Source organism: Panthera leo, chromosome D4, assembly GCF_018350215.1.
Source record: "Panthera leo isolate Ple1 chromosome D4, P.leo_Ple1_pat1.1, whole genome shotgun sequence".
NCBI lineage: Eukaryota > Metazoa > Chordata > Mammalia > Carnivora > Felidae > Panthera > Panthera leo.
Window position 1 is genome coordinate 21,106,186 of NC_056691.1, and position 15,566 is coordinate 21,121,751.

Genomic DNA, 15,566 nt, shown 5'->3' on the forward strand with positions numbered 1-15,566 from the left:
CGTGTTGATGTTAGCGTGCAGCGGGCATTTGCGCATGGGCGTGTATCATACGTACGTGGATTCCTCTGCGACTTCTTACTTGGTTTGAACTAGGTTAGACCTCGGTAACCATGGGTACCTTTCATCGGATACGTATCCCACGGAGGTGCTCACGTTCACAAACCGTGGACCTGAGTTAATATCCTGATTTCAAATGCTCTGCTGGACCACAAACAACAGAGGATGAGTTGTCTTTCTCCCCCTTTCGCTGTGACCACAAAACCACTGCCCGCTATATCCCCGTTTACCTATTTCTTCTCAGGATTTGCTTTTGTGACTGGATTGGGTGGAGTGGGAGGCAGAGTCAAGAGGCCTGTTTGCATTTCTTTAGGAAGCAGAGCTACGCTTTGCCCAGTCCATACCAGTGCGGGAGGCCGCTCTGCCTCGTGGCGGGGGAGGAGAAGGATGTGTAACCCACAGAGCTGCAGCCACGCTGAGGTCTTCCACCCCAAGGTAGAGGGGAGAGTTTGAACCATCCCTGAGGTACTATTAGACTTGAGGCCTTTGCAGGCATACACCCCCATATAGAATCACTGGTAGAGCTTATTCCCGAGGCCTTTTTGCAGGATCTGTGGGCTTATACACGGCCGTGGAAGGAGGTCGTGGGGGTGTTGGTGGAGCTCATTTGCAAATAGGTTGCTTTCCCACATGAGTTACGTTGTTTGTGTGAGCGGGCCCAGCAGGAAGGGAGTGTGTAATTGTAGTGGTTCTGAGCAAGACTGGACTGGAATCACTTGGCCAAGGAAGTTGGACCCTGCAGAGGAAAGCCATGGGGAGCTACTCACAACTCCTTTTCTCTGCTTTAGCTGGGGAGACAGCGTCACGATCTCACCACTTACTGTTTATTTCCCCGAAACTTTGCACATTACTTGGTTGAAATCCTTGACTTGTGTGTTATGAATGACGTGTGTCATAATTTTCTGAATCCTAATTCTGTGTATATCTTTTCTTTTGCTTACTTTGGACTTAATTGGCTCCTCTCTTTTCAGTTCCTTAAGGTGTGTGTCTATCTTTTCGTGTGTGGGCCACAGACACGTTTCTTCCTGTCTAACCCAGGCCTCTCTGATGTTTTGTGTCTGAACATTGCCCACCTTGTCTCATCTTCTGGGCATTCTGCGAGCATCAGACTCCTCGCTTCTGTCCCGAGGCCAGATGGACCGTAATCTGGAGGGAGGGGAAGAGGCAGGTTATTAGAGGAAGATGAATTCTATTTCCTGTCTCTTCAGAGGCATGGAAAATCACTCTTGCATGGCTGCGAGCGGCACTCGGTGCCAGGACTGAAGGCTCTTAATCTGATCTTTTAACACCGGCTCTCTGTGCGACAGTCTCACTGCCAAAACGGCAGCTGTGGCATTAGAATTTATTTTAAAACGTTTTTATTTAAAAATTAAATGATTGTATTTAGAAAAAAAGAAAAACATTCCCTGAAGACTAATACATAAGCTACAGGACGGTAGCTGAAGGGATTTTTTGGAGTTTGACAGGAACAAGAGGTAAATTCACATACTTTGAGAAGCCTGTTTTTAATTTAGCCCCCACATGCTCATTAGTGTACCTGCTTAATATTTATTGCTTGTGGCTAGTGTACCCCATCTTCTAAAATTTGAAAACACACGTATAATACTGAATGGCAGTTATTAAATACATTTAGTTTTAACTGCAAGACTTTTTTTTATTTTTTTAAATTTTTTTTATTTTTTATAATTTTTCTTTAATGTTTATTTATTTTTGACAGAGAGCCAGAGCGTGAGCCGGGGAGGGGCAGAGAGAGAGGGAGACACAGAATCCGAAGCAGGCTCCAGGCTCTGAGCTGTCAGCACAGAGCCCGATGCGGGGCTCGAACTCACAGACCTTGAGATCGTGACCTGAGCCGAAGTCGGATGCTCAACTGACTGAGCCACCCAGGCGCCCCTGCAAGACCTTTTTTTTAGAAATGAGTTGCATAATTGTAGTTCAGAAGCACTTGAAACGTGTCTACATATCGCAGGAAACAATCACAGAAAAAAACATTTTCCTGTTAGATTTCACAAAAACATTTTTTAGAGTTACAGCCAATGTATATTTTAACGATGTGCTTGTTGCAATCATATACGGCTACTTCCGAAGTCCCAGACATTAGACAAAGATATTGCCAACTTTTGTCATTAAAGTGAGTCACTATCACATAAAAGTTCTCAAAATTTTGTAAGAGCCTTAATACCAGAATTTAAGGAAAGCTTATGAGTGAGTCCTCACTTGTCTGAAGCTGTTTTTTTCTCCCACTTTCTTTTGGCTCTTAGGAATGGGTAGGACTGATCTCTGTTCTCCAGCCTACAAGTTTTTTCTTTAAAAGGCAGACCTCAGTGTAGTAAGTAGGAAGTTCTTCTTTCTCCCGCTTTGGGTCTCATTTGCAGGGGAGGAGCTATAAATAATCAACTCCCCATTGGCAGTTCCATAAGCAGGAGATGCCAGAATGATGACAGTTGGATCTGGGTTGAGTCCTGGCCTCCCTGTTACAAATTGCAAGGCTTACTCTAACCAAGTAAAGCTGGGTGACCTTTAGCCAGTGGTTCGCCTCTCTAAGCCTCAGTTTCCTTATCTGTACATGAGGTTACTAATAGCCTGGGCGGCATGCCGTCACCGCGAGGATTACTTGGGATTACCCACGTTCAGCTTAGCACACCATTACCCCTCCTGCTGTTGGGCGGCAGTAGGGATCGGTGCAGCGGAGCAGCAAAGCTCTGAGTTTCCTTTTTGAGAAGACCTGGAACCAAGCCTCCCCCCCCCCACCGTTTAGTCATTGCCTTTTGGAAGAATGAATTAGTTATCTTCCTCTCCAATGTCCTTCTTAGAGAGGAAAAGAAATGTAAATTAAAACCGAACCCAGGGCTGTCAACTAGCTAAAAATCTCAGTGAGGCATATTAGGTAGCCCCGAGGGTAATTCCCTTCTAGCTCCAAAAATTAATTTTCCAGTTTAGCAACACCCGAATCTTCTCAGCCAGCAAGCAAAGATCCAAACGGAGTTTACCCTATAGACTCACCTCCAGAGGCGCCGTGGTCTTGGACGGGGTCTGTATTTCACCTGCGAAGCTATCTAGAAAAACAAACTTGTCAGTCCATTTGGGGACTGGCTATGGTCAAAATACCTGGTTGCTTAGCTGAAGTTAGTTTTGTTCTTATGAGTAGCTTATGGGCGGACTCTGTCTTCATCAGTGATTTCAGGAGCTATCTTGTAGACCTGTAGATCTTACGGGGCCTCAGCAACATTGAAAGATGCTAGTAAATTCGGACTCCCCTTCAGTGCCCGTTCTCTCAACCCCCGTTTCTTGTTTCTTGAGTTACTTAAGTGGGAGCAGGACTGCTTAGAAGGCTGGTGGAGGACCCCTGTGGACTCGTCCTCTCCAAGCTGAGGCGAGGTCATGGCGGGGCCCGGCTTTGGGGCCTGGGCTTACCAGCAACTGGCTGTTTCTTCCCTTGTGCGTGAAAATTTTGATTGAGTAAATGAAATAAAGAATTTAAATCATTCTTTTGACCACATTTGACAAGAGTTCTCTGGTCATTGGAAATTTTAGGGTATAAAAGGGAAATTAAGAGTGAAATTTTTCAGCCTTTTATTTTTATTCTTCTCTTTACCTAGGGAAAAGAGACCATTCCAAGTTGAATGCTTTCTGGTGCAAATTTAATTTTAACTCATAACTTGGTTTTTATTACCCTGTTAGCTTATCTAATGAGTAGAACCAAATAGTGTTTTCCTCTAGAATTCTATAGATTTATTTGGTTGCTCATTGCGCTTAAATAGTAGAAAATAGTATACAATTACATAATAGTGATAATACATGTTGATTTAAATTCCAATTTCAAAAGGCAAGAATAGCCATGATGCATCGATTTCTATTTTGGACATGCCATAAATTTGGTCCTTTTGATTTAATGGAAAACATACCCCTTCTATAATACGAGATAGGAGTGTTTCTCAAATGCTGTCTTGTTGGTACCTGGGTTAATAGGGGACTGAATTACTCTGAACCACATTTTGCATGTATAGAATAATTGTAAAATGGAAGTTGAAAAATGTGATCAGTCACTTTCATATTGCGCCTCAGGGAGGAAATGAACAAAATACAGTGGTTACATGCACTGGTGGCAGTGTTCTCGCCTCATAATGGCACCAGGTTAACTCATCTTATTGCTTGTTAACTTTGTAAGGAATCAGTGGCTTGTGATAACATGGTTTGATGTAGGTGAGCTTTGCTGAAATCACCAGAGATCCCCTGATAAGTATGTGACACCCGTAAGACCATCTTCAGAGATCGTTCATTAAATGCCAGCAGCCTTCACAGGACATGTCTGCTTTCCAGTCAGGGCCGTTTTGTCAGTGCTGGTAACGTGTTACGACAGTGCTGTGTATATAAGGAATGTCCAAAAATGACTAATCTGCCTAGATTGGGACTTTAATGGATTTTGTCTCGCTTTCTGATTACTCACATTAGACAGCCTTTCATTTAAAATCTGTTTTGTTTTATTTTTCCTTCCTCACAATACTGAATGAGGCATCAGGGATTATAATGCTGTCCCGTGTTCCACGGTTTGACCAGTCGGCTCGTTCTGTGTGACCATGCATTTTGGTGACAGTTGGATGTCTGGTGAGATCCTTACGGTGGCATTATGGCCTGCTTGCCCTCAGCAAGTAAATGATTCCCAGGAGGGAGAACTTTTCTGCAGGTTTCCACGTCGGCCTCCTTTCAAAGGCAACAGTGCCAAGCTCTATATCTGTGTGTGTCTAAAAAAATTAAGGTGCATTTGAGAAACCTCATTTCTTTGACTTTCAGGTAGGTAGTGATTGGGTTGTTACTGGAGCTAAGCTTTATAATACTTTAAATAGAGCTTGTAATGTCTGATATAGTAGCCAAAGCCATACGTAGCTATTTAGATTTAAATTAAAATTAATCAAAGTTAAATAAGGTTACAAATTAAGTTTCCCGGTCACATTAGCCCTATTTCATGTGCTCAGTATCCGTCTGTATGTGGCTAGTGGCTACCATGTTATTAGCACAGATTTAGAATGTTTCCAACATTGCAGAAAGTTCTGGTGGAAAGTACGGACTGTAGAACTTGGACAGGTCCGTGAAGAATGCTCTGTCCTCATGTGGCTGAGAACGGAGAAGGTTAGGCTAAATGGTCAGTAGGAAAAAGCCTTGGGCAGCATTTCCCAAGCTTTAATCCCAGGTTCCACAGCCAAAATTGTTTGGAAAACCCTGCATGTATATTCACTCTCTTTGAGATTCGCAGCTCAGGGAAGATCTGCCATTCACCAGGCATTAGCCAAATTAAACAGGTGTTTCAAGTAACGCCTAATTTCTTGCGGGACTAACATTTCTTGGGCCACCATTGAGGAAAGGCTGATTGGAAGTTAAAGCTTACTTGTGCTAGTAAACTAGGTAGAGTTGCTGAAAAGGCCCACTAGGATTTTAGCCTGACTTACTGGATACGGAGTGACCCTTTCACTCAGATTTGACCCCCTTTAGCCATACCTGGACTATTCTTTCTTGTCACCTAGGACATGACCAGAGGCGTGGTCAGAGGATAAGTGGCCTAGAGCCAGCGGCCTGGGGATGTTTAACCTGGAGTAGAGAAAGTGAGAACATCCATTATGTCGTTTTCATGACTTTGAAGTGCACTCCAGGGGAGGAGAATGTAGAGGCAACATTGGGTCCCCTGGGAAGAAGTTCTGGAGGGAGAGATTTCTAATCAGTATTAGAGCCCATTATCCCCAAGTGGGAGAAGCTTGTGCGTGAGGTAGTGAGGTCCCTTCCAGAGGATATGATGAAGCAGAGACTGCTTGTTGGGTGTGACAGAGGAAACGCTTTTGGGTTGTGGTTGATACTGTGACGCCACCACCCGGATGCCCTCCGCCGGGGCAGCATTTGGAAATCTGTAGGCATTTGGGAAAGGGGGTCGGTTTGTTGTTACAGTGCCTGGGGCACTACAGTCTTCTGGGTCCATGATTTCTGAAGGCCTTTTCTAGTTCTGATTGAGTGGCTTTCTCTGTACATGTGGCTAATGAGTCTCATGAGCGGGAGGGGCATTTGGTCCAAGTTCGGGTTTCTCTTTCACCCTGGAGAATTGCTTTAGCCTTCTACCTGTTCTCCCTCCTGTCTGGTTCACCTCCCTGTCATCCAGCTTCATTACTGTTCTTTACTATTCCGGGTCCATCTTCCTAAAGAGCAGAACTGATAGCACTCAGCTGCTTTAAGACTTTTAACCAGAATAAAGTCCAAGTTTTTTGCGTGTCAGGCAAAGCCCGGCAGCGTTTTGGGCTCCTCCCACCTTACAGATTTCCCTGGGGGTTCAGTAGGGTATGCCCGTGCTGTCCTCACGTGACTCTGGGTGCTGGCCTCGGCTCTTTCTGTGGATGCCTCTTCCACCTGAAAGTTTTGCACGTGTGTCTTGCCAGGCCCAAGAAGGCTTTCAAAATCCTACCTTACGTTTGTCTCTCCCAACTTTTCCCCTACCCTACTCTTCTCTTGCAGCCACACGTTCATTCTCTTCCTTGACTGAGAAACTCCTTCCTCCTTCAGGGACTTCGCCCATGCTCTTCTCTCTGCCTGGGGTTCTTTTCTCCTTGCTTCCCCCACAGAACTCCTGCACATCCTTCACGTCTCGGTTCCATAGGGAATCTTCCCTCAGCCCTAAGATCCCACGAGATATTTCCCCACTAAGTGATTGCATAGCATCCTGTAATTTTCGTCATGGAGATTACTCTCCGGTTGTAATTACCAAGCTCCATGTTACTCATTCACCAAGTGTCTTGTTCATGACTCTCGTCTTAGTGCCTGCCACAGTTGCCTGGTGCACAGTAGGTTCTTAATAAAGAATTGAATGAGTGAATAAGAAAGCAAAGCCTTTCCCAATGCTCCAGGAAGTACGCTAGGCATTCCTTCTACCCTGCTCTCCTGTGTTGTATAAGATGCTCGATGTCCGGGAGTTCTCCAAGCGGTGGTGGGGCCAATATCTCAGTTGCTCACTTTTGCATCTCCACGTGTCAGGAATGTCAGTGGTTCATTGGAGGAATCCTACTTCATTTTACACCTCTGCCTTTAACTCCCCACTACTCTTATTAGTAAGGGAGGTAAGGGAGGATGGGTGAGAATTAAAACAAAATTCTAAGTTGTAATGTAGAGGGTTTTTTTCTTGTTATTAGAAGGACTACATCTATCGCCATACCCTAAAGTATTGGCCTGGCGGGCATTGTCATTGTGTCTTCCCAAAAACATATGTTAAATATCTATCGTGCACATCTCGGTGGTTTGTTAAGGTCTGTTTCTCAGCAGGCTTTGTTGGACTTAGGACTTCTATTGTTTCAGTCTCTTTCTTGTTAAAAAAAGTTATCCTCAGTACTTTGCTGAACAAATGCAAAAAAAAAAATTATGATGAAAGTTAAGTAGGCAGGTGATTAATGTATAGAATTTCATTTTCGTGGCCTTCCCCTCCCCCCATCCATGCTGGTGTTCCTTAAATTACGGTATGTAATTGATATGTAACTTACACATCATTTGTTCTAAGTGTACAATTCAATGATTTTTAGTAAATTTAGAGTCGCACAGCCATATCACATTATACGTTTTGTTTTTTTAAGGATTTCTTTTCTAAAATTATAAATCACAGTATTGTAAAGAATAAATAATTGGGCATTTTTTTTCTCTTGCAAATCCCAGTTAGAGCCCCCTCCCCCCCTTGCCTTAGACTTTATCGATGTATTTGCCTTAGCATTTTATTTGGTGGTGCCTGTAGAAAGTTGCGATGGGAGCCCCACTATGAGTGAGCAGTTCGAGCAGTAAGAGGCCAGAGCGCTGATGCCTTCTGCAGGCCGGCCTGGGGCTGGAGGCACTGTCGTCACTTGTGGTGGCAGAGGGGAAGCAGGCAGTGGGAGAGGAAAGGAGATGGCGGGTGGAGTGGGAGTAAGAGGGACGGAAGGGGAAGAGAAGGGGAGGAGATGGCACACAGAACGGGAAAGCCATCAGGATTCTAAGATGCAAACACTCGCTCTGTTTTCTGAGTCAGCTTATTTGTTGAAATTTGGAAACAGAAAACAAAATGCCACCTCTGGGTCAGTTTCTGAGGGTATCTGGGGCTTCTTCCTCCAGTGTTCCTTTTTTTTCTTTTGTGACCGCTTGCCCCTTCTTTCCTGAGTTTTAATTTTCTCACCTTACCTGGTGTTATTACCATGTGGCTGAGTGAGCTATGTCGAAGTGGAGGTGTTTCTGGTGCTTTCAGAGCCATGGGGAGGAGGCACTCCTTGCCTTAGGGAGCTTCTGTTCAAAAGGTCCTTAAACAGCAGATGATTCACAGTTGTAAGCAGAAATAGGGAAGTAAGATCCTGAACGACAGGTAAAGTTCAGATGTGGTATTAGCCCATGGCCACTGTCAGGAGAGAAAACGAAGGAGCTGAATCATGACTTCCATTGTCATTTTAGCTTTTTAGCAAGAGTTTCTATAGGAGCATCAGATGTCAGTGTTACGGTTCACTGCTGTGTTTCTGGTTTTCTTGGTAAATGCACTTGATATTTTAATGCTGAGCCAGAAAGATATCCCTACTGCCTAAGGCATCTTTGCCCATCTTGGCAGTTGGAATCCAGTTTATGAAGCAAGAGTTGAACAGTCTTCATGGTAGAAAGGCCCCTAAATAGATGTATTTTCTGCATATCTTCCAGAACTGTTCTTTGAATGCTTAACAAAAAGCAGATGACATTTCACTAATGTGGAAGTAGTTCAGTAATATACAGAAATTGCACAGAGTAAGCGCTTTAAAAGGCTTTTGTTGAGTGGATGGTTGCATGAGTGGAATGAATGATATGTGGTTGGTTGGATGTATGTTCGCGTGGTCCTTTGGTTTTCAGTTTCTTGGACGTTCGGAGCAGCCGTTATTGAATGTTGGAAAGTAAAAGGTGGAAAATCCCATAATAGTTTCTGTCTGTATGCTCACTTTGAATATGAGAAAAATCCCAGAGTCGTCTTACATGTTGTCTTTTTCTCTGTTTTCCAAGTACTGCTTTTTTCCCGACATTGACAACTGGATTGCTTTAAATCTAGACATGAGCTCTGTACTGACTGGTTAACACACTGCTTAGTCTAGCTTCAAGGAAAAACTGCTGTTACTGGTCATTTTATTGAGTATGCCTCTCTGTTCCTTCCCGTGTCTTTATAAATCTTTAGGACTTTCACTGTCTTCAAAGAAAGAAGGAAATCAATTATTTCACTTTGGCAGATATTTTATTCAACAGTAAGAGTGGATGGAGATATCTAGAAAGACTTTGGGATTGTAACTTAAGCCCTTGTTTTGAAACTCTTACAATTAAAAAAAAAATCAAAGGTACATAGTTTAATGTTCAGAGTTTAGTAAAATCTTAAAATGCAGTGATCTTTTGACAATTTTCTTTCCATTAGATTATAGGCATAAAGTATACATCTCCGTTAGGAAATCAAGGGTGAAAACACTACATGTGGATAACGAAGGCAGTTTCCTTTCCCACACCCTCCCCTTAACCCTACACAGCTGGGAGGTGGAAATATTGGTCACCCTAGTTAATCTCAGTATCTGCATCTTTGAGAGTTTTGGAATGTAGTACCAGGTAGCCCAAGGGAAATTTCATATATAATTGATGGCTTACCTCTTTGTATGTATTATGACAATAGGTTAGCTAAGCTTCCTGTGCATTTCAGCTACATTTCTCACCTGGGGTCCCACAGGACCAGATTCTCCCTAGCCATGCAGAGGAGTGCCTGTTTCGTAGCACAGTCTTTTTTGGCTCTTCATTCACTAAACCTAGTTGAAAATAGTCCAGAGGAGACCTGTTCGAGTGTGTAGATACTAGAGTGTTGCAGTGCATTTGGTGGAGAATAGTATTTATATTTGGGGGTACTTGTGCAAGCACTCGTGAATGTCCAGATGCAAGTGAGCGCCTCGTGCAGGGACTCCTGTTCTACTTAATTTTTCTTAATATTACAAAACTTACCAATACCCTGGTCCTGCTCCTTCTCTTTAGAATTGAACCATGGCTAGACGGAGTGATTTTCCTCTACTTTCCATCCTGTTTTCCAAAAGAAAAATAACACGCTTGTAGGTTTTAGTTTTTCCGTTGCAGGTGAAAGCAACCCCTGAAGTCCTTAAACTTGACTGCTAGTCAAAGCTGTACATTTTTAATCTCTTTTATAAATATGCAGCCCTTCACGGCAGGAATTAAAACGTGAACACTTTTCACATTTCCAGAAGATAAACGTTTAATTCTAAGTGGCCTTCTAGTCCTTACTGTTAACAAATACCAGGAGAAATTTTAAAAATAAGTACTGCTAGGAAATATTTTCAGACTTTTTATGTAGAGGGCAGAGAAAAGGGGGCACAAAGAAAGCAGGTGGGACGGGGTGTGTTTTGTTTGTCAGCGCCAGTGGGAGACGTTGGGTCACAGTGCACCTCTGACGTCAGAGGGAAGTCGAAGCTGCTTCTATCCGTAGTAGGGGCGCAGTCAGATGCCCTGTTCCTGCGGTTCCTGCTCCGCAGTAGAGACCCAACTTGCCCTAGACGTCCAGTCAGCCGCCCCCACGGGGCTTCTATGTGAAGTATGGAGACCCCTAAAGCCTGTTTTGCATGTAATTGAAGTTAGAGGACGCGTTAGGAAAAGCTGTTCTTGACTGACTAGAAAGCAAATAATTGTATTCTGTTTCTGATCTTCATTTATAGCACCAGCAACAAGTGGTGCAGGCTGTGGAACGGGCCAAGCAGGTGACCATGGCCGAACTGAACGCCATCATTGGGGTACGTGGCCTTTCCATTTTAGCTCTGATCTTAGTGTGTGTCATCAGCTCGCTTGCTCTCTCTTTTTAAATTTTGTGCCATCAAAAGGGCAAAAGGCAATAGAGGACCACAAAGTGGAATTAAGCACTTTGCCTTCTGTCTCGTGAAATTGGATGGCTGCCTCAGAAACTTTGGATCACATTCTCACCAGTTCCAGTGGACATGTTCGCAGAAATTCTCCCCAAGGAGCCTGGGTAGTTCTTTTTTCATAATATTTCTTACCTTTGCAATCAGTTCCTGTTGCTGGGCTAGGCCTGAAAAAAAGATGGAGATTGCCCTGATGTTAAAATGACCTGATTGATTTCTTTGATCTTTCCACAAATATAGACTAATACCATTTTAGGTGAAATAAATTGTACGTTTTTTGTTTTTTTTTAATCTCCCTGCTCCTCTCCCTCCCCTGTGATGAGTGGTTCTTAAGGGCTAGTGGCCATTTGTGGTAGGAATAGTAGGTGAAAGGTGCACCTTTAGGCAGAATCCGTGGCCCCGTTAGAAAACCCTTCCTGGCGAATGTAGCATTAATGTTGCATAGAAATCCTACTGGAATTCATGAGTTTGGACAGTCACTCCGACCCCACTTAGATTTTTGTTCTCTCGGATTAAGGTAACAAATAATAAATAAGGTGCTACAGCATAAGGGATAATAAAGGTGAAACTCTTCGCTGAAAAGCGCACGGTATCCATCTCTATTTATGCAGCTGGTACAAGCCTTTCCTTAGATTATTCTAATGAAGACAATACAACTATGCTTTCCTCTCTCTGCCCCCTCCCAAATACTTCTTTTGTGTATAGGTTATACACAAAAGTCTTTTCTCTTTTTTTTCCCCTCAGTGTATCAAACACACTTTGAAATGCTAATTATTCCATTTACTTTCATTAAAATTCAAATTGCTGAGTGAAGATGCGGATAAGGGTCGCCTGATAATCAATCTGGAGTGAAGATATTGCTTCAATTATGCCTCTGTCTTTTAACAAGGAAATCAGAACTCTGGGCTCACTGGCGATGGTGGTGGAACACTAGTCCGATTGGAGCTTGTTTTTTAATGGCCTATTTTGAGCTCTTACCGTGTGTCCCTCTGACCACAAGAAAATACGGGTAGTAAATTGGAAGACAGTAAATGGGAAGGGGTAATAACCTTTAGTTCCTCGGAAGTGCCCTCTCGGAAGGAAGGCTGAATCGGAACAAGCCATGTAGATTTGTTTGGAGCACATTTTCTAGCTCTGGGGATGGGGAAGAGATGAATACATTTTACAATTTTTATTTCCTAAATCTCCAGAAAATAGCAGTATGTCACATTTTTTAAAAAGTTGAAAAAGCGTTAAAGTTAGGTACATATGTATATTCCAGTTGTGTTTGCTTGAAGCCTGCGTGGGCTTCCCATTGGGATGTGTTTTGGTCACCAGACCTCCTAAGGTCACCAGGGATAGAGAGCTTGCCCTTCTCACGCACTCCACCACTGTCTGCTGTTGAAGGAGAGAATGCTTTACGGGAGGACTCCGGGCGGGGGCCGTGCTGGGTCACTTCTGGCTTAGTGTTCATTGTCCCTGTGAACTATTACAAGGCAAGTAGCCATCTTACCTTACTTAGGACTGGTTGGCAGCAGCTGTTTCTGGCTGTTTTGTTTCTTTTTCCGGTCTCATTAGTTGCCGTCTGTACAGTGGAGAGATTAATCTAAATCGAAAACCCATTGTTTTATGTTGAATGTTGCTTAAAAATGTGAGGGAAGATCTGAAAGTCAGAACAGGTTCCTTTCCCTTCAGTGCAAAATCAAGTATAGTTTTAATACTGTTTCATATCTATTTCATTTTACATACTTTGTTTTGAATGGGATGGCAGATTGCCTTTTCTCAGGAAAAGGATGATTTATTAGACGGTAGTCAAGTTACTGACAGACATATTGTATATATATGGGTCCAATTATTAAAATACAGCAAATTTAATTTTGTGACCTAAAAACTTACTTGAAGAGCTAACTCAGTAGAGGGGCAAGCTGTCAAAGCAGCACGAGCGGTTTGTGAATCTGGGGGGCGGGGAGGATTCCAGATTATTTGTGTTTGAGCAGGAAGTGGAGTCACAGTCACATAATCTGACTGTTCTGAAAAATAGATTGCAGAAATAGAAAAACAAACCCAGCAGTTTTAGGGAGCCACAACCCAAGTGAGAAGGAAGAGCCCCATGACAAACTGACTTGATACATTCCTGCTGCTACTGTTCTCTGAGGTGTGTGGTCTTTGTCTGTTTCAGCCCTCCGGTGCCTTCAGTCCAGTAGTTTTCAGTGTTGTAACATTGTGGAATTCTCAGTGCACCTGCCCTTCTCATGGCTTGTGTTGTTAGGTGGTGCTGTTTTGACTTGCTACCCAAAGTGATGAGGGGGGTCAGTCTTAAGATTTTTGTACTTGGTTTTGGGAATGTAGTCGGCAATGGTTTTCTCCCTTGAGGGAATGAAAATTTTCCTCTCAAGAGGCAAAGACCCATCTAAAGCCCCTGCAGACAGACCTTCATTTGTTTATCACTACGTATGTATCTGTTTTATATGTATGCACACCATCCAGACAAGCGCAAATGTTCCCAGATTTAATGAAATCTGATGAAGCACCTTTTTAACTCTGCAATATTATTCTACCTTCATTGGTAAATGAGCCAAACCAGTGATCCATGCAGTTTAAATGCAAAATGCTGAAGTGAGCCTGAAACCTGGAGAGGCGGCTTGTTCTCTTGACAATAAGCTAGTTGTGTTTAATGGAATGAAACACAGTTATAATGATTTCTTTCACAGGTCATGTTCAGTTTAAAACTGTTGATAGATTGAAATAAGTTAAATATCATTTATCTTTTATTTATAAGGAAAAAACCCAGGAAAATTCCCGTGTTGTATTTTACAGTCAATATTTTGTGTTTTGTTTTGAGTTGGTCATATCTCACATTTCCCTGAAGCTTTCCCGGAGTTCCCCTAAATGGGCTGAGGGAATGTTATGTATCTAGTTTGATCTTGTCATGTGTCCTACTAGCCACTGTGTTTTTAAATTAGAATCTCTGCGAGATCACACTGTTGGAACAGCACACAAATTGTAGTTTTAAATCAGTAATATGATCTAATTAGAAATGATGTTTTCATTTCCTGTATTATTAAATTGAGTCATCTGACTGTCTTAAAATGCTTTTTAAATCCATTACACTATATAATCAGCACATGCTGTGTGAATGTGGTTATGCTTCATAAAGGAGACTGGCTTGGAACCTCAGAAGAATTTCACTAAAGAAGCTACCATTAGGGGAAAAAAAAGTTTTGTTAGTATGAACATTGGAGAAGAAAATATTTGGCTTGTAAAAATAGAAAGTGGGGTTCCTTTGGATTTCCCTCCACCCTTTTTTTAACCTAACTCTTTGAGGGGAAAAAAAAGATAGAAATATGCATTTAAAAAAAAAAAAAACCCACCCTCTTAAAAAAATTCCTTAAGAACAGGTATGCCATGGCGTTTGTAGGAAAATGCAGTTTAGCACAAGAAATGCTGAACCTCAATTTTTAGCAGTGACATTTTAATGATAGGAAGTCTGCAAAATTATTTGCCATCAATTGTGAAGGCAATAACAAGCCTTGGTGGTTTTTCACACTCTCTGTGTTAAGTGCTTTCAGAATGACAGCGTAAACTGTGTTCGAGAACTCCAAGGAAGTAAAACTGATTAAAATGTTCATGCTTGAATGGTGCTGATGGAATAGTTCATTTGGACTTTCTCTACCTCCTGCAGCTCAAGCTGAAATATTAAAATTCAGTGGATTTAAATCTCTCTCCTCTCAGCTCAGGAAAAAAACATTACATTTTAATAGGTTTTAAACCCATAATTCATTGGTTTGGAGCAGCACTATTAAATCTATTTAAATATTACTTGTATTACTAAGGAAATGATTTAAATGACTTTGCCTTTACCATCCTATGTGTTTGAGTTAGTTTAAAAAAAGGAAGACAATACCTTCAAGGGTTTTTTCTTCCTCTTAGCATTTTGTTTTATTGTCCTTGTCATATGATTGGCCCTTAAATTACACACACACACACGCACACGTATACGTGCACACACACATACACATATTCCAGATTGGCATTTTGGCAGAGGGTCTTACAGTATGACAGTTTTAAAATGTGTGTCCCTCTTTTTCCATTGTAGATTTCAAAACTGCCATTTTAAGTTTCAGAGGCATTTAGACATGCTGTTGTGGTAATTTTTCTTGTGCTTTTTTTTTTTTAATGTTTATTTGTTTTTGAGCGAGGGAGATAGAAATGAGCGAGGGAGGGGCAGAGAGAGAGAGAGAGAGAGAGAAGGAGAGGGAGAGAGAGAGGGAGGGAGACACAGAATCGGAAGCAGGCTCCAGGCTCTGAGCTGTCAGCATAGAGCCTGATGCAGGGCTCGAACTCCAGAATGGCCAGATCATGACCTGAGCCAAAGTCAGATGCTTAACCAACTGAACCACCCAGGTGCCCCCTCTTGTTGTCTTTTTAAGCTAACTGGGCATTAGGCAAAAAACTGAATGATATAAATATGCGGGTATTTATAAAAACGTGTGTGCGTTTGTTCCTGCCCATTATATCACAGCCTCCAGTAACACAAATTTGAAGTAAAATTAAAGAGACTTCACTTTCTTAACAAACGCAAAACTGTATTAAGTATCAGGAACCATGCTTTCATCCTCCCTCTGTTTTTGC

The 15,566-nt window shown here is 42.4% G+C and overlaps 1 protein-coding gene across 12 annotated transcripts in view; it reads left to right on the top strand.

Moving 5' to 3' along the window:
* The window catches only part of LOC122204905 (transducin-like enhancer protein 4), a 141,141-nt gene that overhangs the window by 35,415 nt on the left and 90,160 nt on the right, over positions 1 to 15,566 (top strand). For 7 of the 12 annotated variants that reach the window (XM_042912727.1, XM_042912728.1, XM_042912731.1 and 4 more), the window contains one exon: positions 10,755 to 10,829. The exons of the other annotated variants lie outside the window; for them this stretch is intronic. In XM_042912727.1, coding sequence (XP_042768661.1) covers positions 10,755 to 10,829 — 75 coding nt within the window. The remainder of the gene's footprint in view (positions 1 to 10,754; positions 10,830 to 15,566) is intronic. 12 annotated transcript variants of the gene reach the window in all.